Genomic DNA, 26,191 nt, shown 5'->3' with positions numbered 1-26,191 from the left:
AAGATGTTTTCTCCAGTTACATCCCTGGTTTTGCCAGAGGTAGGTGTTAATTGTTAAATATTCTCATCATTTCTACAATTTATCATATGATAAACATAATCCTATCTTACCCTATTCTCTTTCTATACCGTTATAAAATGCAGATAAAGATATTCCAAATTCCACGTCACAAGTCGATAGTCTGTATAGATTTAATTGAATTGAATCGAATTTAACTAAACTGAATTAAATTGAATTTAAGCGGTAATTATTAAGATGACAACTGCCGCATTAACGAGAAATATATATTCAAAGTAAAGTTACTAATTATAACAGAACTGCAGTACTAGTAAACGTTAACATAATGTATCAATATATTTTTACGTTACTTAGGATGTTTTTTTAACTTTTTTTAGTCAAGGAAACAAAACTTCCGACGGTTAAAATAGGCCTCATTTTTGATTAACTTTCAACCGTGTGTCTGTCACTCTGTATTCGATATCAACTTTCTATATGATTTGCAGCACCAATAATATTACCTCTTTAAATATCACAGTGAACAAAATTATGCTATGCAAGAAGCATATTTATATTGTATGTATTTACATAAAATTTCGAGAGAGAAACTTTATCATTATTTTAGATAATGACAACTGTATACAGGCGATTATAATCTTTCGAGAGAATAGGCATCTTCTCATTCGGTTGGTTATCACATAATAAACAATATAATATGATACTTGATAGGCCCTTATTAGAGTGAAGCTGGAGCAGAGAGGTGTACACACCAACAATAATGGTAATATAGAGTGTGACATGGATTACAGTGATACTTTGATAAAATATAACTTCTTGTTACAATTAGCAAACGCGAGCATGTCTGGAGAGAGGGAAACCAAGTAACACCAACTAGAACCAAGTGTAAGATTAAGTACATTGAACTCAACTCTCTCCTTCAGGTTCAGACCATCAAGGTCATAGAGCCTGATCACCACATTAACATTCTTACAATCAACACTCGCTACATACACCCTGTCCTGCTCATCCACGGCAGCATACAGGTAGACATCGTCTGGAGCTTGTAGAGATTTACCAGCATTCCCATCCCTGTCATAGACCGTCACCACGCTTGGTTTGGCGTTACATGAACTCGTGACGATCAAACCCGACCTGGTAGCAGATACCTTCCATGTCTGGTTGTGTTTTGTTGGAACCGTGTGTTTGAGAGTGGATCCAGTCGGGTCATAGATAGAGACTTGCTTCTCATTGGTAGCAATAAGGATTTCATCTGATGGACTTCTGTTTAGTTTGAGAGAAGAGCCACTGTTATTCACGTGGATGGTTGATTTACTTGATCCATTGGGAGAAAAAATGTGTGCTTCTGTGTTACTCATCGATATGCACAACGACCTGTCTTGTTGAAACACAAGATTACAACACCTCATGTTACTCGGTATGTTTGCATACTGGTGCTTTTTACCAGCTGAATCAATGATATCTATACCATGTTCAATCAAATATCCGATAGCCACACTATCATCAGAGTACTGGGTCATTCCCCACATGTATCCTCGTAGATCTAGAAAATGAATGACTTGTACCTTGGGATCTGATTCTGAGATGCTCCCGAGTTCAAGACGATTATTATCTGCAGGCTTGAACCTCTTCAGTTGTGCTTTCTTCGTAATGGCTGCCGCAGAAGTGTTATCAATAGCCTCCTTCAGCATGACATCCAGCTCCTCACAGAGCAAGGTATGTGCAGACAGACTGTCTGTCTCAAGATGACCCAGTCTGTCATTAGCTACCAGTGTTATCGAACTACAAATACTCTTAATCCTCTGTCGATTCTTAGATTTCAAGACGTTGAGGTCGTCATGGAAACTCCGCTTTACTGCATTGATTTGCTCGATGAGATTTCGATGATTTTCTTCAAGCTCTTTGGCCTTGATGCTGTAGGCTTGACTGACATCGTCCAGTAGTTTCTGCACGGCAGTATATACTTCATGGCGTTGTACTTCCACATTCTGAATGTTCTTCTCCAGTTCTGATTTCTTAGCGGCACAACGCTGGACAAGGTCGTTCACCTAAACAAAACGAATTGTAGAGAAGTGACAAGAACATGTTTTTAGAATGAGGTGTATGCCAATTAAATGGAGCTGGTTTAAAAATCGAACACCAAAATTTGGACGCACCTGATGTTTCACAAAAGTTAGAAACTCGACCCTCCTACCATTATCATATGAGGACCGAGGAATTGAATACATCGTCTTCTAGCTACTTCCCATGAAGTTCGATCAATCCATGTTGCATATTAAATTTTGTATCTTTATCTTTGTAGATCAATGAACCAAAGTTGTATCTTGTAAAGGAAAAAATGAAGACGCCCATTAAATGGAGAGAATCCTGTGCTTCCACGCTTTAAAGTGTGCGTTTATGAAATCAATGTGCGTGAGAAGCTAGGAACGAAACGACCGCGAGAGATGGTTGCACCAGGGATATGAGAGTTTATCTCCCTGGTTACACTGTGCAATTATTGAAATCATAAGTTTTTGTGTGGCAATGGATACGGGAAACATGAATTTCCCTCAATTGTTTGTAAAGAGATTTTGCCTTGTTAGGCCAAATAACAATAGTACAATAGTAATGCCCTGCCTTCTTTTTTTTTAAAGTCTGGACGAAAAACACGTTATTTGTGTTATTTGGCCTTAGGGGGAGGAGGCAGAAACGATTTCGCCCCCCCCCCCCCCCGATGTAGGGAAACATCTGTCCTATACCACGTAATGCATTATAGTAGCCAAATGAAAGCGCTTTTTGTCAGCTGAACACACTAACCTTAACCCGTAGCTCCTGCTCGAAGTCGGTCTGATCCTTGATCTTGTGATTTTGATGACCAACTATCACGCACTTGTGACAGACGTGGACCTTACAATCCTCACAAAACATATCTTTGTTCTCTTGTTTGTGGATGCAGCACTTCTCGGATAGTTGACCAATGCTAACCTTCCCGTTGATGATATCCTGTATGGATACAATCTCGTGACCTTCAAAGAAGACTGTAAGACGTTGATGACTATCCAGGCACCCATCGCACATGTAGTTATTACATGTTTTGCAGAATGAGACGGCATCTTGCTGAAACTTGCAAGCAGTGCATTGTGGACGCATCTCAAGGACAGCGTTCATCCCTCCACATTTGGCGTGGTAATCATCTACGAGTCCGTTGACAGTCACATTGGTGAGGAAATCATCGACACGGTTCACAGACAACTTGGTGATCTTCCTGCAGAGCGGACAGATCATGTGATCGAGATCCTGGTGGGAAAGGTCATACTTCTTGAGGCATTTCCGACAGAAGGTGTGTCCGCATGAGGTCAGGATGGTTGCTTCATCGAAGATATCAAGACATAGTGGACACGTCAGGTTCTCTGAAGAGCTTGAAGCTTTCTCTTCCTCAGTCTTCTCAGCCATTGGTACAAATATCGGATTTCTGGCTTATTACAAACACGAGCTCATTCTTCGCCTATATCCATTTGATGTGCAATAAAACTTAAAAGTTTTATCAGCTGATGCGTATACTATAAGCCAACCGTCAGTTCATGCAAGCACAAACTATAATGCAGTGACGTCGTAGAATTTACCAATATCCCGAGTCTACGTAACAAGTGTGTCCTTACCCGGGGTCCTTACTGCGTGAAGTTCTATACCAATTTATCACGTTTCGATTACATTATGTGTCGAAAGAAATGGAAATAATTTTGATCAAAAGTACCGAGTCTCTATTCAAGTACGTGTATACATCAATACAAATGTGATTACAATGCTAAACTCACACTTGAGTAGATCGTATACGAATTTAAAGCAGCTTGTGCATATAAGTGGGTTTTCCCAACAGAAATATTAAGCACCTTTGAACTTTATGGCGGTGTTTAATATTTGTATCTATAGAGGGCGACCTATTTATGCTTTCAATATAGTCTCTTTATGACACTAGCTTTAAGCTGGATAAAATATAATGTTGGAAATCCACTCTAGTACACGTACGTAACCTAAATTGTGTAATCTCTCATCAATCTTCATCAATATTTTATATTCATCAATATTTAAAAATTAAAAAATGTACGTGAGTGTGTGTGTGTGTGTGTGTGTGTGTGTGTGAGAGAGAGAGAGAGAGAGAGAGAGAGATAAATAAAGAAAGAAAGAAAAATGGAAACTTAATATCCGACAGAATGTTGATGAGAGAATATCGTATGGTTATTTCATGGATCCATGATGTAGCTATATAGGTTCATCCAAAATTATTTCAAATCATATTCCGGTGCAATACTTGATATTTGATATATTAAAATTATTGTTCTCATAATAAGCTCTTGAAACAGACAAGATTCACATTATAATGGTCATAAGCCTAAATCATGATATATATTTTTTTTATTATAAGAGAGGAAGTGGTGAAATATTTTGTCATTCAAATATTCATTGTTAGGAAGGTTGTAACCTCGTAACAATCTATACGCAATAATTTTGTATTGAATGAAATAGATATCTACAAAGAGAGAAGTTAGAAAGAGATAAAAGAAGAATAGTGGAGAAAGAAGGGTTTAAATATAAGTGTAGTCCAGATCTTTTACCCTTCCAAACATAGGAATGGAGAACTAACAATTGCTCTATTATCCAGGATTCTGTACAACAGAAAACCCAAATTATGTATTCTTTTATCAAAATCTTTGTAGAAGTGTGTCTTAAAATAGACATCCTCTTTCACATTATGATACGATTTAAATAAAATTTTGCCATCAAATTTTTGGCAAATTTGGGGCTCTTTAAATTGGCTTCAAGTCTTATGTTTTTCACCATGTTATTTTTTTGCCGGGTCTTCAACAGTCTTATCAGATAATCCATTGTGTGGTTTCATAATTAATTCTTCATCATCAGAGTCCAAACACTCTTCCTTATTGCTCTTAAAAGGAGAAACTACTAGCAGACAACATTTACTGAGTGCCAGAAGACCGTTAATTCATATATTTGTCTAAATTAATTCAAAGTTAACGCCTTTCTGGCTCTTGAATTATTGTGGGTCTCCCCTCAATTAATTGCTGGCGATTCTTATTGCATGATTCGTCGATGGGAGGGGGGGGGGGGAATGAATTAGTGAAAATGCACTTATAACTTATAAATAGATCGAGATTTGAAACGATTGATATCGAGAGTCAATATCAACACTATAATATTTCCTGACATGAATTTTGAGCCGGGAAAATAAATGAACAAAGGAAATGGGAGAGAGATAATATGGGGGTTAATAAAGAAAGTAAAAGAAGGAAATTACAGAAGGTAGCGAAGACAGTGAGAAGTATAGATAGAAAGAAAAACAGTCCTGCAATATAAAGAATTAGACAAGATCAAATTTCTTTCAGCAAAATAGTTTATCTTGAGCTTCGATAACAATGTGTGAAATCTGATAAGTTTATTATTAAGATCTTTTTCAGTAATTACTTCTTCTGCTTCCACACCCTTTGCCAAAGTTTTCAGGCAGAGTAGGAAGACGACTTACGGTGAGTTTCTATAAATTTATGTGAAATTAAAAGTTCCTAAGGAGGAAGGAATTGCGGAAGGACTGTGATTGAAAAGATGTGATTTGTCACGGAAGGTTTTAGCGGTCGAGACTGAAGAGAGTTCGTTGACAAGATGAGATATGGTCAGAAGTTTGGTCAAGACAGTTTAAGAATTAAGCAAGACTGTTAAGTATGGCTCTAGGGATGACAAAAGAGAGTAAAATGGTTTATGGTTAATTTTGAGAGAACAAGAGACAATGACATACAGAATACTGATAAGAAAAGTGAAAGGCCTTTTTGAAGACGAGGAAAGATATCTGGAAATTTTGTATTAAAAACGTGGTCAAAATGATCAAATAAATAAAAAGGCGGAACTTAAATGAGATTATGGAGATTTCGCGCTATAGTCAAAGACAGACAGAATACTGATATGAAAACTCGAAGACTGCGAGAGAAAACTGGAATTACGCCGTGACTGAGTTTTGGTAAGACTTAAAAGACTCTACAATTAAACGATTGAATGAAAATGAAATTAGAATTTCTAGAGAACGGAACGGAATCCCGATACAAATAGGAAAACTTGAAAGACTTATGGGAAAGATTTATTTTTTCATTTCATATGATTTTTTTTATTGATTAAATCCGAGAACAATCACAATAAACAAGATAAAAACAAGATATTTAAGGCAGGTGGCAGGTGGTAAGGGGGAAATAAATATGTAAACGAACACAATGAATATGCTACATAAGGAAATGTCTCCCAATCATCTTAAAGGCATCGTTTAACAATTTTTTTCCAGTTTTACAAATCTGAGATTCGTAACCCTTCGTGGTATCATGCAGTGTCCGTGATATGGTGTGGTATTGAAGCCCTCAAACAAATCGCGAATGAAATAGTGACCGATTTTAAACAGTTGGAAAAACGGTTTTTGAAATTTAGATGCGATCGGCTTTTAAAAGGCAAGGAAATCCTGACTGACCTAAAGGTTTATAATTATGATTGCAGCATGAGCTAAATCCAGGATTATGTTAAGAATCTGAGGCAAAGAAACCCAATTGGGGAAAGATCATTTGTGTAATTGTAAATAACAAATATATTCAACGGTCAAGTTCATCGTATTGCTATGGTCAAGGTTTGGTCAAGACGGTTAAGTATAATGAGGTCAATTTGGAATAATCCCTCTAGAAGGCCAAAGAGAAAAAAAGGAATCGGGAGAGAAAGGGCACATATAGACAAATTATGGATATCGATAGGACATATAATAAAAGAAGAGAAAAGAGTGTTATAACAACAGAGATGGGTGTCATCATACTAGATTATGGGATGGCATGAATGCGGTGGGGGGGGGGGGGGGGGGGGGGTAAGACCACTGAATGAAGCACCATCATTAAATTGCTTTAAAAGTAAACTTCGAGTTTTTCTTTTAAATTCTTACAAAGTCATCTAATATAATTTGTTTGCCCTCCCCAGTCCTTTTTTCTTCAATGCTAATCTTAATTGTTAATTAATGATGCATGTTCCAGTTTTTAATGTATAAAAACAAATTTCATTGGGCTATGCTAACTAAATTGCTCGTGTGACTACGTATTTTAACTGGGTGACTTTGGGTATTGGTGCTAATGCATCATTTTGTATACAAATTTCCTCATTCCGTTGTGTTTTAAATTCTCCCCTCTAAAATACGTCTTTCTCTATTGCTGTGGGTTTTTTCATCTAAAATCCCGTCTTTTTTAAAGCAGGAACCTATAATATACAAGCACTGCTTTTTAATAGGTTTCTTACATCCTACTTAATATATTATATGAATTGAGAATCATTGAGACGTGCTCATTTATACTACATGTAAATAATTACTATTTTATAAATATATGTATGTCTATATTTTTTGTAAAATGTGGAACAAATAAAATGTGAAAACTTGAAACTTGAAGGAAATGAAATGAATGGGAAGAATACTGTTAGAAGGTGGAATGAGACGATATGGGGAGGAGTAAGCGAGAGAGAGAGTGGAAGAAGGGAGAGATAGAGAGGGAAGGGTGAGAGAAGGGAGAGAGAGAGAGAGAGAGAGAGAGAAGAGAGAAAAGAGAGAGAGAAGGGAGAGAGAGAGAGAGAGAGAGAGAGAGAGAAGGGAGAAAAGAGAGAGAGAAGGGAGAGAGAGAGAGAGAGAGAGAGAGAGAGAGAGAAGGGAGAGCGAAATTGAGGAGGGAATTAAATTTCTTTTAACCGTCTGTCCTCCCCCCCCCCCTTCTCCTTCTCTCTCCTTCTCTCTGTCCTTCTCTTTTCTCCCCCCCCCCCCCCTGCCCCTCTCCATCAATGGTATAATTCCCTTCCATACAATGTATTCTCTCCTCTCAGCTCGTAGATTGATTGCGACATTTCTCCACACACGTTTGTTCTATGCCATTCTAGTGCAATCTCGCAGTAGGTATTCAAGAAGTATTCTCTTTCATTTCCAGAATATCATGGTACCCTCCTTTTAATTAATTCTGGCCCGATAAAATACATACCACTGACACAATACACAATAAAGACTTTAATGGCGTATCTGACGTTTATTACCTTAACTACATATACATGACATGAAAATTACATACTTTGTACTAGTATTTTTCTTTTTCTGAATTAATATAATCGTACTTGACATAGGTTTAATCGTTTGATAGAAAAGTGTTTATAGTACAAAACCCCCATGTTTTGCCAGAGATTCTACCAATGCTGTTTCCTTGCTACTGAACTTGTTTAAATGTCAAACTACAGCACTCCAATACGTCACACCATGTTCATTAATGACATGTTTGTAAAGATTACACCAATCAATGTTTTGCAAAGAGACCATAAATCAGAGAATAAATTTACAGTGATACAGTGTGCGTCTTATCAATACATTGTAATGCACTTCAATTCTTTCTGAGTGATGAAACTTGACAGAATGCACACAACTTAAACTGAACTTTCTCTGTCCTTTTCCCCTTTCCCTTCAATTATCTACATCGCATATATCTAATCATGTTCTATACAGTAGTATAATATGTCTAGTATACAATGTGAAATGATTTTACTTCATGAAAACAGCTCCTTAATTACTCATCATGCCATGAATACCCCCAAAAGGTGCATCTGTGCTTCACTAGAATGCCAATAAAAACTTGTAATAGCCACAAAGAAAGAAAATCATGGTCTTGTGAGAAAAAAATCAGACTGCCTTATACCTGATTATAGCATCATTGATTTTCTTTTATCATACAGATATACCATACATGAAGAGATTAATGGTTTGATGGTACACCAGAGACCTGTTTCATAAAACTTGTTATCAATAACACCTGCCACAGATCTATGACAAATCTGCTCATAGCCAATCAAAAGCAAGGATTTCAGTAGCTTATAACAACTATCGTAACTTGATATTGATAACCAGTTTTATGAAACAGGGCCCAGTGCACGGGGACTAAGAGGTGTAGGATTGTGGCTCTACTCCATAACAAGAAAATACATACATCGGACTATTGGCACTCTTATGGATTTCAAGAAGGAGCAAATCTTCAATAAACATCCTTGGTCATCAAACAGACATGAACATGAAACATGAAAAACCTAGTTTTAAAGTAATCTTAAAAGGAATGACCACTATTGTTTTAAAAAATTAACAAGAATTGTCTGGGGGGTTTCTGGTTCACCCTGTATAGAATCCTGTTCAATCATTGTGAGGTTACGATAATATTTCTTGAAAAATTGAAACGGTGCACTGAATTTGGTTTACAGAATTTTATAAGTACTACCGAAAACATAAAAGGTGTATTACTGGGCATATATGCATGTAGAACAGCAAAATGAATTCAATTGTATATGTTACACCTTAATGTATTTACAAGTCATTTTGTTAAATATTAAGATATTACATCTGTTCATGCAAACAGATTTTAAAATGGAGCATGCACATAATGATGTAGTGGGTGATTGTATTTTGAAGGATTTTAAAGGAGATCAATGAATTCTTGTCATAAAGTGAAATAAAACGATTCAATGTTTCTTAACAGCATAGATACAGTGCAGAACAATATACATGTATGTATAGCCTTTGGTTTATCACATGGTCTTGTAGCCCTTTTCATTAGCTGAGGGTCAGAAGGGCCTAACTGCATACACTTAAACATGGGGTTAAAGGCCTTCTTGCTCTCAACAGATGATATATATATTTCTTTTTCTTGACTGAAGGATGTGGGGTGGTTTTAGGTAAGGTTCAGGGTTCAAGTCCCATTGTATAGCTGATTCCCCATATCTTATGAATTGGTGTCATCATGTTCACATCCATTAAACACACACACAAAAATGAAAACACAATAAGACTGTACATTGCATTGGTAGATCCCTTACACATTAACCCCTTATCATCTGGAAAATCACTTCGCCTCTATTGAATTGTATACAGAAGCATATTTATAACCGTCAAATACTACAAGATGGCTCTATTTTTGAAGAAGAAAAAGTCTGGAAATATGTGCTGTATCTACCAAGAATTATTTCCACAGAATATATACAATGGATTATCTGGTGTTTTGGCAAAGATTCTCCTCTTTTTCCACATGTATTGAAGGTAAACATGAGTTCTGGAAATTAAGGAAACCGATTTGCCAGTATCAAATAAACTTATGCTGAATGTTTAATACAATATTATGACTTTTTTATAGAAAAATGCACAACAGCTAACCAATGAGCTAAAGAAAGCTAGTCATCTTAACTACATGCCAAGCACCCAAAACATGTTTTTAATTAACCCGATTTCCCAAGTGATCAATTTAGCACATGGCAGACACTGCAGGATGAACTGAAGTCAGTATCTAACAATTTCATTTCCCTTCCTACAACTCAGACTAGCTTGAAACAGAATCTTTAAATGAATATGGAAATATTTCAAATCAGCTACCGTTACATTTTGGGGGTAAAATTATTGTCATATCTATAATCTTTCCCAAGTAACGTTATAAATGATTCCCTCTCTATCAATACCCCTGATTGTAAAAATCCTTCTCATCCAAACATCTTGATAATTATTTACTTCACCATCTTCATATTACAATAAATACATTTACAAAATAGCAAAACTTCTTTACAAAGATACCACTATGTGCAGTTGAAGCATGCAAGATACCCTTGCCTAAGTCAGAGAGAGTCCTGGCTTAAGAACCCTTTAACTTGGTGGTCAAAACGGCCAACATTCTGGTCCTTACTCCAACACATACCGACACTCAAGCATGTACTAGCATTTTGTTTTCAAACTTTTTGCAAACTTACATACAAGCATTTCTTATTTTGTAATCAATGTCTTCTTGCATTCCAACAGGATCATATAGCTTATACCTACTGTAAATCAAAGGTACTCTATATATTTGTGAAACATTTGTGGTTGAAAAAAAATGAGAATATGTTTCAAGAAAAAACAAACATTAATTTCTGGTGCATAAGAAAACCAATATGACTGTCTCCTATAGCACAACAAATCTTTCTATATGCCTTTTCAAAAGAACATGCACAACAGGAAAGAAATGTTTGCTTTATTTATCTGCATTTTTCCTTTATATGAAATTTCACTTTAGATTTTTTTTCTCCAATAATACAACAGAATGATTTTTAATTGTTTCAATTTTTATGTCAAGTAGTACCTTAATGCGAATAGAATGCTGCTTAAATACACAGGAGAATATAACTACTACGAGCCATGTTTTGATCCAAATAGTCATTCATCCAAGTCCCATGCAAGAATCAAAGCACAAGAGGACGACAGGTGGATATGCAATCAATTTGGATTAAGTGCAATCAATGGAGTTCAAATGCATTTATTTACATGTAGCTTAATTGCAATCAACTGAGGTCGAATGTATTCGATTCAGAAAAATTGCAATCGATTGAGATCAAATGCATTCGATTCAGATAAATTGCAATCGATTGAAATCAAATGCATTTGATTCAGATAAATTGCAATCAATTGAGATCAAATGCATTTGATTCAGATAAATTGCAATCGATTGAAATCGAATGCATTTGATTCAGACCAATCAAAACTCTTTAAAATAGAGAGGCCCAAATATTCAAAGGAGAATAAACAAGGGGTGTACACATACATACCTTATGATACAAACTCCTTTCGTTTACAAGAAAAAAACTATCACTACACATACTCAATATTCAAAAGGAATCTTCACAATTACAGAACTCTAGCTAGTGTTATGGTGATGATAAAATGTGTTTTCTTTACAACTCACATCTTTATATAGGACTTATTCTAATAATTGCATGAAGAATTCAGGTTAACTTCTGTTAAATATGATAAAGATATTGATTGTATAAAAGGCTTAATTTGAAGAAGGAAAAAAAGAAGAGATCTTTCAATGAATTACTTTACGAAGTAAGAAAACGTAGTACCAATCATCATATCACAGTAAATGTGATTATTATTTGTTTAGTCTTATTTCATCAGGATGCGGCACTATTCCTAAATATCATTACATAAAATATTCAAGAATTAAACAATAATATGATACTTATGTCTGAAACAAAATGTGACAGGAAAAGGAGTCATATTGCAAACCCCCAACCCATCTTGGACTAGTTTTAAGAAAGTATCAAAGTAAATATATGATATCAACATATTAAAGGGTATATGGCACATGCTGAATTATTTATAAATCCAATTTTTCAGTTAATATTACTTTCCCTTCCTGACTACAAAAATCTAGAAATCATTTTAGAGGGCAATTTGATGAATGGATATGATATCCTATTACCACATTATTAAGGGGAAAGTCTACCCAACAATTAGCTGGTATTGATAAAAGCAGGAAAAACACTGACAAAAGAAAACCTTTCACAGACATGTTCCTCTCATTGTTCTGCCTTCATTAAGGCCGACTTCATATATGGGTGGACTTTCCCTTTAAAGATATAACTGACCAAGAATGAAGGGTGCATTGAAATTTGATCATGCAGTCAATTTTATCCCCCAATGCCTTGGGAACAACACAAAAATAACAATAAAGATAATGATAATAAGACTAATAAAAAATAAAGAATAAATGAGAAGATATTATGGGGCCACTCCCTCCCTCGCTCTCTTTGCTCCTGTCATGTGTTTTTCACTTCATTACACTTGATTTAATATCACTCATGGCGTGTTTCTCTGTCCATTCCCTGGCTAACTTGGTATACCTTGCCTTGTCCACTTTGTACACTCGGGCGATTTCGGGCACTAGCGGATCGTCTGCGTTCGGGTCATCCAGCATCGAACAAATTGACAGTAGAACTGCAACAACAACAAAAAAGAGGAAAAAGGAAAAGAAAAAAGACCAGATTTATATATGTGAGACCTGTGAAAACTGGAGGGAGACAAGAAATTTTTGTTGAGGTACGTGGTCTATATTGTCAGTTAAGAATGAGACATTGCCCTTCTCAATCTCAAATGAAGATATACGTATGGTACATGTCTCTATATTATACATCTTTCACCAAGAAACATTTTTCGTGAGAGAAAAAAGTGTGGTTTTCAAAGACAGGTGGTCTTTCTATAAACGACGTCTCAAGGGCATATCTGAGTGTATTATCAAAACATCAGCACTTACTCTACCTGTACTTTCCATGTTTCTTATAATGTACTGTGATGCTTATAGTCACGACCCGCCTTAGGTCTTCTCGCATGTGAGTGTCCTTGGCTGCAGTCGAGTGGTAGTCAACCTTCTAGGATTCGTACATATCCTTTTATACTATCCCTGGTGTGGGCCTTGCACCCTCCTTGCACCCTCCTCACAAACATACTCCCCATTACCTGCACAAATTGTGAAGGTCACCTCACAATTGGCTGTGTACTGTACCATACAGCTCTGTAGAACACCACAACTAGCCCATTTAATGCTTGCAGGAAGCCCTTGCAAGCAAGGTTTGCCATGAAGCATAAAAACTGCATTTGTTACATGCAGTTAACACCAAAACCTTAGCCACACACAGAGATCATTGGACATGCCGAGAAACCTTCTGCAGGTGCCCAATTCTAATGGGACATGTGCACTATAAAAATGTATCATCATTTCATCAATCAAAGATATGATAGAGATAATCAAATAGGTTTAAACAAAGACTAAGCCTGACTATCTGAATCTGTTTTCTTACATGTAGGTCAGCAAAATGTCTGTTCAGGACACATCCACGCTAACTTTGTGAAGACGCGCATTGTGTGTGGAAAGACTTATACATTTTGTTCAACTTTAAATGTTACCAAGGATTGGCTATTAACAATTGAAGAAGAAAGGTTGTTCCAGTCCCTAACAGTATTTACGAAGAAGGAGTCCTTCTACAGACTACAGACTAGTGCCTTGTTAAATTCTAGCACTTTGTTCCCTTAGTTTCCTGCTGATTTATATTGTTTGATTTCCCCCTCTTTTTTGTGTTTTAGCTCAAACCTATCCTTCAATATCAGTTCATTGTTACTAGATAAATGTTCAGGTATGATACAGTAAACTAACATTAAAATAAATGAATAAATGCGCAAGGTCAAAATGAAACATTTTCATGTCAATGCGTGGCATAGGGAAGTGATATAAAGTACTGTAGATCCAGGACCGTTCAGTATTTTTTTAAAGACGGCTATTTCATGATACTCGTCCACACTATCATAAAAAGAATGAAAAAGCTGACAAAGTATTTTCACCTTTCTCCAGAACTCGATCTTCTCTTTAATGATGATAATAATAATTACATTTGTATCTTATAGCACTTAGTACTACATTCAAAGCGGTTTACTTTGCAATTGTTATCATCCCGGTCATTGGATTCAAATAGTAATCCATACATGATAATGTGCATGCTCTGCTCCCTGGGGAATTTTCCGGCCAGGCGCCATTTTACGAGCGCACACATACCAATCAAACTTTAATAACATTAGCATCCTAATGGCAACACATTTAACACCTGGGTGGAGGGTGGCAAATGTAGATTAACTTCTTGCCAAAGGACATTAGTGCCGGGACAGGACTCGAACAGCAAGCCTAGCCCACGACACACTCTTACTTTAAGGAGGAATACTGCATCATATAGGCTTGGCAGTGTTTCACAATGACTAAGATCGACTTAACTTGGACTTGAACTATATAGCAGGCACTAGTTCCTTTAACCATTCCTGGCATTGATTTCTCAAGGGACGTACAAATCGTGATCATAAATCTAAAGAATTTACTTTTTGTTTCATAGTTCACTATTGAAGGAAAAATATATTATCTAAAGATCATAATCGAGAGATCAATGGTGAGAGCAAACAGTGGCATGAATGGCCTGCCATATTTCAAGTCCAACTTAAGTCGATTTTAGTTTTTGCGAAACACCCCCCTGATTATGTAACCTACAGTACTTACCTTTAGATATTGTTAGAGCGGGGGACCACTGTGATCTTAGAATATCGAGACAAATGCTGCCATTGCTGTTTATATTCGGATGATAGATTTTTGTTGTGAAGTTGACCTGCAAAATAGAAACACATGTACAGGTAACGGCACCAGTTCAGAAGCCTATCCAAAGTTTGACCCTTCACTTCGGCGTGGAGATACCGCACTTAAACATACCCAAAATGAAGTAAATATTCATCAAATGTTTAAATCAAGATCATGAGTTAAAAGTTGTTGTGTTTATTACTGGTACCCGTTTCGTGTCAATTTCCTTGTTATTTTGCGAAAAAAGGTTAATATTAGTATACACTTTTTCACAGGTTTCACTGCAAACCGCTGCACAATACAAGTGCATACTGCATACTGATGGTTGGCTGCGGGCGAGCGCGCGCCTGTGTGAAGTTATCTACCGTAAATACCCCCTTTAAATTTCATGTTTTTTGTAACACAAGAATGAAAGGGGACTGGTTAAATTGGGGCTTTTGTTGAATAATTATATATTTCTCAATTTTCTTTTAGCGAACCAAACTGAATACTATCTGAGCTGTCTAGAGCCATGTCCTGACTGAGGAGCCCTAAATGAGATGGTGTCCCTCCCATCAGGTGGCACAGTATCATCAATTTGTAACCCATTAAAGGGATAGTTGAGTTCTGTTATCAAACCGCCAATGCCTTCAAAGTGCATGGTTATTGCTCTTATTCTTATCTATGACATTTATAGTGCCCTTTTAGAACCTAAAATTGCTATGAAGGTAATTTTAGACCCCAAAATGTGTGAAATTTAGCCAATACGATCATACCAATTCAGCTCCACTTTACAAAAAACATGGTGACCGTTAATTAGTTATTTAATTAAAAAAACCAATACATGGGCCGGCTAATTGTGGGTAATATAAGCAACACGAAAATGCCAACAAAAAAAGCCAACATCGGCATTGGCTGAAATACAATGTAAAAGGCGTTATTTCAGGTTTTTGAACGGTTTTTTGAAATTTGTCAAAATATCTAATATTTGTAGTGATACATAAGTATTAGAAATCGTTATATTTCAGCCGTCTCTGAACTGATTTTGATCAAAAAAGATGATTTTGTCAATTAAATATTATGTTCTTTCAAATTTGACATTCAGTTTTCCATTATCTCACAAAAAAATTATTTTGTGTAGCACCCTCTGCAACAGAACTCAACTATCCCTTTAAGTGAGAAATCAATCTGCATTTATAAAGTTGATTTCTGATACATGTAGGAAGGAGTCCCATTTCTGCAGCACTTGTATATGGTTCAAGTATGTGCCTCTGAATAGCTTTTCTAGACAGATGCTTAAAATAACTTTCACAACCTACATCTAAAAGAAATGTTCAGGGTAAACAGTTGACTGATACTTACTTTAGGTGGTTTGAAAGGATAGTCTGTGGGGAACTGGATACTAAGACTAAATACACCTTCTTCATATGGGCTGTTTTTCTGCAAGATAAGACATAGCATACAGATCATTAAAACAACACCTTTAAGAAAATTTCAGACAAAATCTGAAAAGATTGCATCTTTATTGCTCCAGTTCTAAATATTTTTAATGCAACATCCAAATTTATGAACAGATTAGTCTGTCATCTTGTCATCGAAAGTGACAGCGTTTCTGAGAGATCAAATAGTGAACTGATACTATTCAAAATGATATTTTAGTTTCCTATCTCTCCTTTCATTTCCTCCTACGCTCATTCTCAGAATCTAAACTGCTAAAATCCCTTAAAGGTAAAGACCAGTTATGGTCATGCGATTGCATTGTGAAAGAAACGTAGAATCGATCAGAAAAGGTTGATCATCTAGCATATAAGTATTGGTGTGTACTGCAAGGTTCTGGAATCACCAAAATGATAAGAAATTTGGCCCAGTCTTGGTAAAGTTATGAGCACTGTACACAGAAAGATGTATATGGGACTACGCACATGTGCATGACACATGCGTTTATCCCTCAAATACCAATAGATAACCCAATTTACCAAATATATCAATTAGTAGCGGTTTCCCGGCAATTTTTTTATCATCTTGTATTAGTCAAAACATATTCTTTCACATGATTGGTACATGTAATAAGAGCTTCCATTTCATTTTTTGAAATTGGAGCGTTTCCAAAACTGGTCTTTACCTTTAAGTGCTTGTCACATCCTAACAATAACAATAATGATATTTTTCAAGTAGATATAAAGTTGAGTTCTGGTCATGTGATTGCAATATGAAAGAAAGTGTGTGGAAACGATGGAAGGCTAATCATGTAGCCAATATAAGTACCGTAAGTATTGGTGTGCCAGGGGTGATAGTGAGCACTAAAATAAATAAATCCCCTCAACCACACCCCCCTTGAGTAAAAAAAAAAATAGAGGATTCGTGGGGGAAAAAATGCATCCAACAACATTCCCCCCTTTCGAGTAAAGAAAATAAGGGGGAAATCGGGAAAATCAGGATAAAATAGGGAAGAAAGGAAAAAATGGATTTTTTTTTTTTTTTTTTTTTTTTTTTTTTTATTTTTATATCGGGAAGAAAAAAAGAAAAAAAATCAGGAAAAAAAAAAATCGGGAAACCGATTTTAATCGGATTTTTATCAGGCCTGTGTACACTCTGAGATTTTGAAATCATCAAAAAATTGAGAAATTGGCTCAGTTTTACTAAAAGTCACATGCACTGTATAGAGAAACGTGAATATCGGACTACATAAACATGTGGCGTGAAGTTTGGTCCACAACCCTTCATATTTCGAATGCAAGGTCATCATTTTAAGGCAATAATTTTTCCATGATGCTCATCTACACTATCACAAAGAGAATGAAAAATTCCACGCATTATCTTTGACCTTTCCCAGAACTCGCCCCATCCTCGGCCTACTACATTGTACATTGTATGTGATGTGTAAATGTGAATGTGCTCAAGTATGTTAATAGTAGACTACCTGTAGCTTGAAAGTGTACAGACCTTTAATTTAAGGATCATGTTATCATTATTCTTAAGCAGTGAAAAAAATACATGGGGGCTCGGGCGAATTAGCCCCGAAAGTCATATAAGAGCCCCCCCCCCCCCCCCCCCTGTTCTTATGGTGAGACCTGAGCAGCCCTTAAGAAGGCCAATTACAAAATCAAGACATTATCATGACATGAAGTATATACTTTACATTCCATCCTTCCAATTCTGTTTCTTCCTGCCAAGGCATGTACAGGGAAATTCCAAAATGACTGTACAAAGGTCTTGAAACTAACACCTGCCCAGGACACATGGGCACCAAAAATCTAAGTCTGAACCCTTAAAATGTCAAATTGGTGACATTTGGCTCCTGTATACAGACTCTAAAAACCCAAACCCAGCCCCCTTACGAGAAAGTTCATGTGGAGCCCTGCTGTACATGTAAATTGTGCTCCATGTAGAGTTTACCCAGAACGTAGACAGAAACCAATACTGACTACTGGGACTATAGTGCTGGCTACAGCTAGTAAATGATGCTTCTGGGCCCCCCTCTTACAAAGAGTTGATATCAATCGCAACTTACCGGTATTTGAGATTGATATCAATCGCAGCTATGTACATAACAGATAGGAGACTGCAAACTTGCGATTGATTTGGATCAATCGTAAATCTTTTTAAGACGAAGCCCAGGTGTCCATTCCTGTGTAATGTTTGTTTGATGCCAGTGAAACTTGTATCACTTTACATAGAGTTGAAGATAAAGGTGAGTTCTGGTAATGCAATTGCATTGTGAAAGAAAAGGTGTGGAATGGATCAGAGAGAGTTGATCATATAGCATGTAAGTATTGGTGTGCACTGCAAGGTTCTGGAGTCATCAAAAAATCATAATAAATTTGGCCCAGTCTTGGTAAAGTAAAAAGCACTGTACACAGAAAGATGTGACTATGTTGGGGCTACCTTACCTTGATTTCCTTATCTTTCTATGCTCATTACTCAGCAAGTATACATTTTCTTCCAATTTTTTTTGGCACATGACATTTATTTGTAATCTTGAACATTCAGTGTAAGTTTTGTTCTGTAAGAATTGATTTTTTTTTTTTTTTCCAGAACTCAAGTTTATCTTTAACATCCCTCCGGCTCCAATGTATATTCAGATAAACATGGTTCCTTGTGGTACCAAGTTGATATTCTTTCTTGGACTTGCTGTGTACATGTGGTTTAGTCAGGGCTTTATCTTGGCATCCAAAAATTCTGAGACATGATATAGCACTGGCTTGCATCATTGTCAAAAAGATGGTCAAGTTTTCTGCTCAAGGTGAAAATAATTTTGTGAGCTTTTCTCATCTATGTACATGTATGTCAGTTAGCCTTGAAGAATATCATGAAAGGAAAGTCACTGGAAAGGAGTGCTCTTCACATGTCCTCTTGTTAGTATTATGACAATAAATAGCTGAACGGTTTAGACCAAACATTCATGCCTCATATATTTACATGTAGTCCCATATACGTATTCTTGTGTGTGGTGCATGTGACTTTCAACAAGATTGCGTAAATTTCTTGTCATTTTGAAGGTAACAAAGCCTGATCGCTGAGCATACACCAATTTTTATGTCCTGCATAATCAACTTTTCCCAATCATGTTCCAGACCGTTTCTTTTAAAATGCAATAGCATGACAAGAACTCAAACTTTATCTTTGCATGTTACTTGGGCCCCTGGTTTCATAAAACTTGTTATCGATAACAAGTGCAACAGATCTATGACAAATCTGCACAAAGCCAATCAAATGTACCGATTTCAGTTGCTAATTATTGCAACTTGTTATTGATAACAAGTTTTATGGAACAGGGCCAAGAGACGGCAGAGCATTATATGTCAAGTCAGTCAGATCTTGGGGTGTTACATGTACAATGAGGTGAGAGTTTGATACATGTACTTACAGGTCCCATTATCGATGCTGTCCAGTGCAGTACTGTATGGGAAATAAAAACAATAACGATTATCATGAAATATTGGCATACAATATTGAGGGGCACTTTAGTTACTGTGGATAAAAGAAAACAGCCATTTGGACAACTGTTATGATACAGTGAAAATGATAAGATCATATGATGACAAACTGGATGTAGACAAAGTTGAATCAGTAGGGCTAGGGGTTTGAATGAATTGGCTGCGGAAAACTTGGCAATGTCCCTTTATTATACAGGTGACCATTAAATATAAGGGTTTGACAATAAGAAAGGGCAACTGCTCACAACCCCCTCCCCCAAAAGAAAAAAGAGGAAAAAATGGACCCCATACATCTAAATATAATTATATATATACATGGGGCCATGCATGAAGATAATAAACATCAATTCAGAAATGTGAGCAAAAATTTAAGCCCAATTATACTGCATGTACCTATACACAAATCCTGGAACCCATGTACATGTACAAATGTAACATGAATATTGTCAGTGAGCGATGAACTACAAATGTATTATGGTAGAAAAATTGTGTTGAAATTACGCCACATATACATGCACATGTCTGCAACTGTATTTTACAGGGAACCAAAGAAATCGATGATTTCTAGACATTATCACTTCTTCACAGAAAATAAAATAAACTGATGTAATCTGTATTTGTACCTGTGCCATTATTTATAGTTATGAAGGTACTACTTAATGGCCTCAAAGATAAACATTTAAAAATAAAAAAATGTTTGACATTTGTTTCCCTTAGTGCATGCATTTACGGAATACATTTAGAAAATGTGGAATCGTGAAACAATGTACCATTTCTTGAAAAAAAATTAAATTATAGTTTTTCTGTGAAATACTTTAGAAGGGGTTTCAAGCAGTGTAGGATAGATCTACATGTATGAACAATTATTGATTCAATAACATTTTTAAATGAAATTGAAGTTAAATAATACAAATTGAGACTTACAATCATCATGTTGCATCCCCGCTGAGCAGTTTGCGGGTGGGTCTTTCTCAATGTCAGCTAGTTCCTGAAGAAAATGAAATTGGGTCAAGGTAATTCAAACAATATGACACAAAAACACAATACAAATGTACATAATGGGACGTTTAAAATGTTATGGTCCATTGCTGGCAAGGGAAAATATTGTGCTTTCCCTTCTGACTCTTTTTCTAGAGCATTAATCATCAATCTTTTATATCTACAATATGGTACTAAATTTAAACATATTGTCCACTGTTAAACTGATTCAGTGGGCGACTCTGCGCATTCCAACATGTCTTTTGTTTCCATTCAGTTGTCATGGAAAATCCCCTGATGTTAGCATACCCATGGTAGTGATACAAGAACTATTACCAAATAGTCATATTTAACCCTGTAACCGATCATCAGATCGTTGGCCGATCATTGGCCGATCAGGTGAAATTGGATAATAAATTCCAATCGCCGATCACTTTAAAAAAAATAGACAGAATTTTTTTGGTTTTTTTAATGCTGAAAATTTTCAAGTTTTGGGCTATCAAATGCTTAAAAAACATTCATATTTTGTCATATGGAGTTGTAGACCATGTTTGTTGATATTAAGGGCCTTTAAATGACTTTTAAATTAACAATATTGGTCTAGAGAAGAGGCTTCTTGGATTATAATGTTGGCACGCATTTCATGTCCATTGGGCAATTCCACGGTAACGGAAGGACACTCAGACAAGATTTTTGAACTTCAGGTTCATACTAAAAGAACTGTTTTATTAGTATAAGATTTGAAACAGTACAGATATAATACCTATATAAGTGCCTTTAATTCTCCCCCAAAAAATTGTCATTATAGTTAAGTAGTTTAAGAATGTGCATATTAATTATCTCGGTAACGGAAGGACATAAAAATGGACATGGTTTTTCCAGTTAATTAGTGTTTATCCAAACTTTGTGAAGTTGATGAAGCTTTCCACTTGACTGAAACACATTTTGTTCCCCATAGTTTAATACATACTAATAAAACATTTCTTTTAGTATGAACCTGAAGTTCAAAATCTTGTCTGAGTGTCCTTCCGTTACCGTGGAATTGCCCCATTGTCATTAAAATCCAAGATGGCGACTCACATGTTTTGCCTCTATTCTTAGACTAATATTATCAATTTCAAAGTCATGAAAAGGCACTTAATATCAACAAACATGGTCTACAGCAAGTCTAAATGACAAAATAATCCCAGCTTTGCATGTTTTGTTAGCATTTGATAGCCCAAAACCATTTTCGTTATTAATTTTTTTTTGCCAATACCGCTCAAAGGTGCGAGGGTGTCGCTCCGATCTTCCGTTCCGATCAAAGCCCCAACTTACAGAGTTAGTCATATTAAGAAATTTTAATTTTGCGCTGAAGTAAAAGGAACAAAGACATGTCACAATGTGTAAGAGCACCTTTAAACAGGACACTTGAACTACATGTACATCGTGTTGTGAACACAGGGAAGTCTAACACATAAGGTGGCGTGACCATTCAGTGTAGTTTGCACATGAGGCATGACCTTAATTCCTGCACAGTTCCATACAGTACTGTACATGTATATCTCCAATGAATCAGAACCAATTCAAAAATCTGAATTCTGAAACCACAAAACACAAAACACATTTCTACCGACAAGGGTCATGAAATCTTTCATTTTCATCGAGTTCATCTACATTGTAAGTAAAATGCTATACAAACCAATTGTGAAATTTTGCCTTGCAATTCATGCAATCACTTTTTTTTAAAATCACTTGTAAATTCTTATTCCCCATCATATGTGTTTATTGTTCATTTAAAAAAAAACTATTATATTTTGATATTGTACTTTTAAGTAGAAGATGATCCCCAATAAACCTCTTGTGGTTTTTTATCACCCCCTCTACAGGTTCATCTTTTGTTGTAATGCTTTTATATTTGATTGTAATTTATACTGTCTTTTATGAATCTGTGGAAATAAATGAAATTGAAATTGAATTGAAATATCTCTTCTTCATACTTTTTGAGCCCAAGACAAGGGAAACCATAATTTGTGAAAGGCAGGTAAAGAGACTGTAAATTAGAATGGTTCATCAGCATCAGTGTGTGCATGCAATCCAAATGGCATTTAGCACGACGAGTGGTAGACAAAAAGATTTAGTCTCTGATATCGACAGTTCTTCCGTTGAGACTGCCTCTGGCTCCACTGATATAATCGTAGACTGAAGTACATTGTATGGGCTAGTGAGGGGGGATTTTGCAAAACAGTTTGTGTATGATTGCTGATCTCATTGCCCAGCTTTTTCAAGAAGACTGGGGCCCGTTTCTCGAAACCGTCATAAGTCTAACTTCTTAACTATCCCACTGAAACATGCAAACGTGTGTTAATTCTATAAAACACGTTTCAATGGAATCCGGGCTAACTCGGCTCAAAGACAACTAGGCCGAACTGCAAAAATGGTCAGTTTTTGTCATTTTAACCCCCAACCCTAACTCTAACCCTACCCCTAAGCCTGAACCTAACCCTAAAGCTGCAAAAACTGACCGTCTTTGCAGCTGGGCCGAGTTGTCTTTGAGCCGAGTTAGCCCAACTCTGTTTCAATGATATAGTCAAAAAGTTAGACTTACATGTACAGCGGTTTCGAGAAACAGGCCCCAGGCAGATACCGGTTAAGCTGAAATTAAGTCGTTATATTTTGATGTTTTACATCAATGTTAACTTGAAATTATATGAAAAGTACATCCATTTTAGTTTACCTGTAGGTATCAAGTCTAAATAAAGAAAAAACCGAGGGGAAAATTTTCACCGGATTCCGGCGAAAATGGCTGGTGTTCTCCTGTGCGAGCCATGAGGATTAAGGGATATCGTCTATGAATGGGGAAGATCAACAAATGTCAATTTTAAATTCCCCATACGGCAAACCAGGTGGTTATTTCTGAATTCTGTCTAGTCACATGCACACTAGTGCTTAGTGGCAGTCATAGATCTACTCAGTCATAGTGCAGACTGCAGTGTGTGCATGCAAACCGAAAAGCACCAGTGGTTTCCATCATCATCATGTTCATTTCATACATTTCTGGTTAGTTTATCACAATAAAATGTAGACACTGACCAAAATGGTTTGAAAACTGACATGCTTCTAAACCGTTCAAGAAGTCTGGCGTTATTTCGAACGTCATACTCATATTATGTGTCATGCATTCATGAAGAGCTATGTCGTAATAATAACCCTACCTGCCTACCGACCGTTCCATTCATTCTTTACAACCATTGCAACTGCAAGTTCGTAATATTCCATGATCTACACATCAATAACTTAGCTTCCGCAATAAACAATGTCATATTAACATGGTATTCCGGACACTATTCCACGATCGTATATCATAAAATGATTTACACACTATGTAAATGTGTTCTCAAGTTAAAAAAATTACAATTGACTGACCTTTTTTAATCTTTTAAGAGCCATTTTGTGTGATATGAATAGACGGTCAGCGCTGTTCTCACGGATCTACTCGATGCATTAACTGTAACGTAATTTATTACTGTATGTACAAAAGCGTGTGGTTTGTGTGTGCGTACCGTGCATTTATGGACCTATGCATGACGAACGTATTCTGTCAGTTGAGGGCTATACTGGAACAGAGCAGCTTTATGATCTCCCTGAATGAACATTATACAATGGGAGTTATATGTCCTTTGTTGTACACCCCCCCCCCCCCCCCTTTTCCCCTATTATAATTCTCTCATCTACCCCTTCCCCATTTTTTTTCTTCCAAAAATTTTCGACAATTTTCCATCGAACTTTTGTCCATTATTGAATTATATTTTTAAAGGATCACAAAGATCTTGGGCTATAACAATTAAAGTATAATAAAGGCTTACATTTTTATAAAGACCTGGAATCAGCGCTACGTCTTTTATTTTTTATTTTTTGCTGCATCGAGATAGACTAAAACAACAAAAACAACAGCAACAATATCTCTGAATATTAAAAACAAGTATATGATAACCTTAATTTAGCCATCGGGGCTGCAGTACTATGCTTGTGCTAAATAAGTGACCCCCCCCCCCCTAATTCCAATGTCATAAGTCGAGGGGGTTCACGTAATTTCCTTCAACTTCAAATTAACGTATAGGGTTGTGTTAATTCCACCTCCATGTTTCACAGGAGTCTAATTAATTAAAAAAGAAATCATAAAGATTTAAAGAAGAAAGAAAAAATAGAGAGAAAGAATGAAAGAAAAAAATGAATGAAAGCAAGAAAGAAAGAAAGGAGAAACCGTTTAGATGCTAAATCGTCAAAATGATCATTCAAACATGTTGCAATATGGTTTGATTCCGTTATTTCTTTACTGTAAATAATTATCTTTTGAAAACCGCTATCATTGATATTTTTTGATATGGTTTCCACTTTACACTTAATCTACCTTCATTATTCAAATTCTTTCCAGAACTTATCTTTTTTTAGATTCCCTGATCATTGATGTACGTAGTTTTTTTGGTATACATCACCCAGTTATTCAATGACCCTTACCCTTTTCTTTTCTTTCATTCGATCTCTTTCTCGCATTTTATATAAAATTTCATTATTCATCCAAGCCAAGGTTTTTTTCTTGACTAAATTGAACGGGATTGAACTTAGAGCTCCATTTTTCAAAAGCACTGATTGGAGCAGGGTCAGAAAGCACAAAATCCCAATCAACTTTAGCAGTATGAAGCTGGTTCTTCACGTCAACTATACAATATTCAGAAATACCAAAAAATTCACTTTAGTTGTGAATTTTCACGTAGAAATCAAGACTTGTAGGCACGCGTAGACACGTCTAGTTATTAGACAGAGCAGAGTGGGCCAGGGGCGGATCCAGGGGGGGCGGGCCCCTATCCCTGGCAAAAATGGTAACGGCAATTTTACCTTTAAAATTTTACTTTAAAAAAAAAGACAAGACGGGCACCCACCCCTGGCCCCCCTAACGAGAAAAAGAATGGTAAATGGTAATTTTACCCCCCCTTTTTTTGCTCACTGGGGGGGGGGGGTCTTGGGTAATAAAAAAAGGTGCTCACTGCCGCCCTCCCCGCTTATCGTTAAATATTTCCTCACGAATTCGGGCCCCCGTCCTCGCCGACGGCTGGATCCGTCCCTGGAGTGGGCTACTCATATCCTTATCATCCCAAACTGTCGATGACTTAAAGCGATAGAAAGCTCTAAAATTAGCTGAGGCGTGTAGCCAGGAGGTGAGGGGTTGGGGCGATCGGCCCCCTAAAAAAGACGCCGGCCAAGGAGAGAGAGAGAGAGAGAGAGAGAGAGAGAGAGAGAGAGAGAGAGAGAGAGAGA

The 26,191-nt window shown here is 36.4% G+C and overlaps 2 protein-coding genes across 3 annotated transcripts; both read right to left on the bottom strand.

Annotated features, from left to right (window-relative positions):
• Positions 1 to 505: 505 nt before the first annotated feature.
• Positions 506 to 3,859, bottom strand: LOC100888716 (E3 ubiquitin-protein ligase TRIM36-like). Its single transcript, XM_030979968.1, has 2 exons — positions 2,812 to 3,859; positions 506 to 2,063 (listed from the first exon to the last, which is right to left on the bottom strand). Exons 1-2 carry the CDS (start codon positions 3,445 to 3,447, stop codon positions 801 to 803), a joined length of 1,899 nt encoding a protein of 632 aa, XP_030835828.1. The 5' UTR covers positions 3,448 to 3,859; the 3' UTR covers positions 506 to 800.
• Positions 3,860 to 8,064: 4,205 nt separating this feature from the next.
• LOC753487 (ubiquitin-conjugating enzyme E2 2) lies at positions 8,065 to 24,455 on the bottom strand. 2 transcript variants are annotated; one of them, XM_030979967.1, is made up of 6 exons: positions 24,302 to 24,455; positions 20,843 to 20,906; positions 19,849 to 19,880; positions 16,344 to 16,421; positions 14,928 to 15,033; positions 8,065 to 12,829 (listed from the first exon to the last, which is right to left on the bottom strand). In XM_030979967.1, exons 1-6 carry the CDS (start codon positions 24,323 to 24,325, stop codon positions 12,663 to 12,665), a joined length of 471 nt encoding a protein of 156 aa, XP_030835827.1. In that variant the 5' UTR covers positions 24,326 to 24,455; the 3' UTR covers positions 8,065 to 12,662. The 2 variants fall into 2 exon arrangements, with proteins under 2 accessions (XP_030835827.1, XP_011667566.1); XM_011669264.2 differs by lacking the exon at positions 24,302 to 24,455 and adding an exon at positions 24,091 to 24,203.
• Between the last annotated feature and the right edge of the window lie 1,736 nt (positions 24,456 to 26,191).

Source organism: Strongylocentrotus purpuratus, unplaced genomic scaffold (genome assembly GCF_000002235.5).
Source record: "Strongylocentrotus purpuratus isolate Spur 01 unplaced genomic scaffold, Spur_5.0 spur5_scaffold_10, whole genome shotgun sequence".
Lineage (NCBI taxonomy): Eukaryota > Metazoa > Echinodermata > Echinoidea > Camarodonta > Strongylocentrotidae > Strongylocentrotus > Strongylocentrotus purpuratus.
This window is presented reverse-complemented; position numbering and strand designations above follow the sequence as displayed.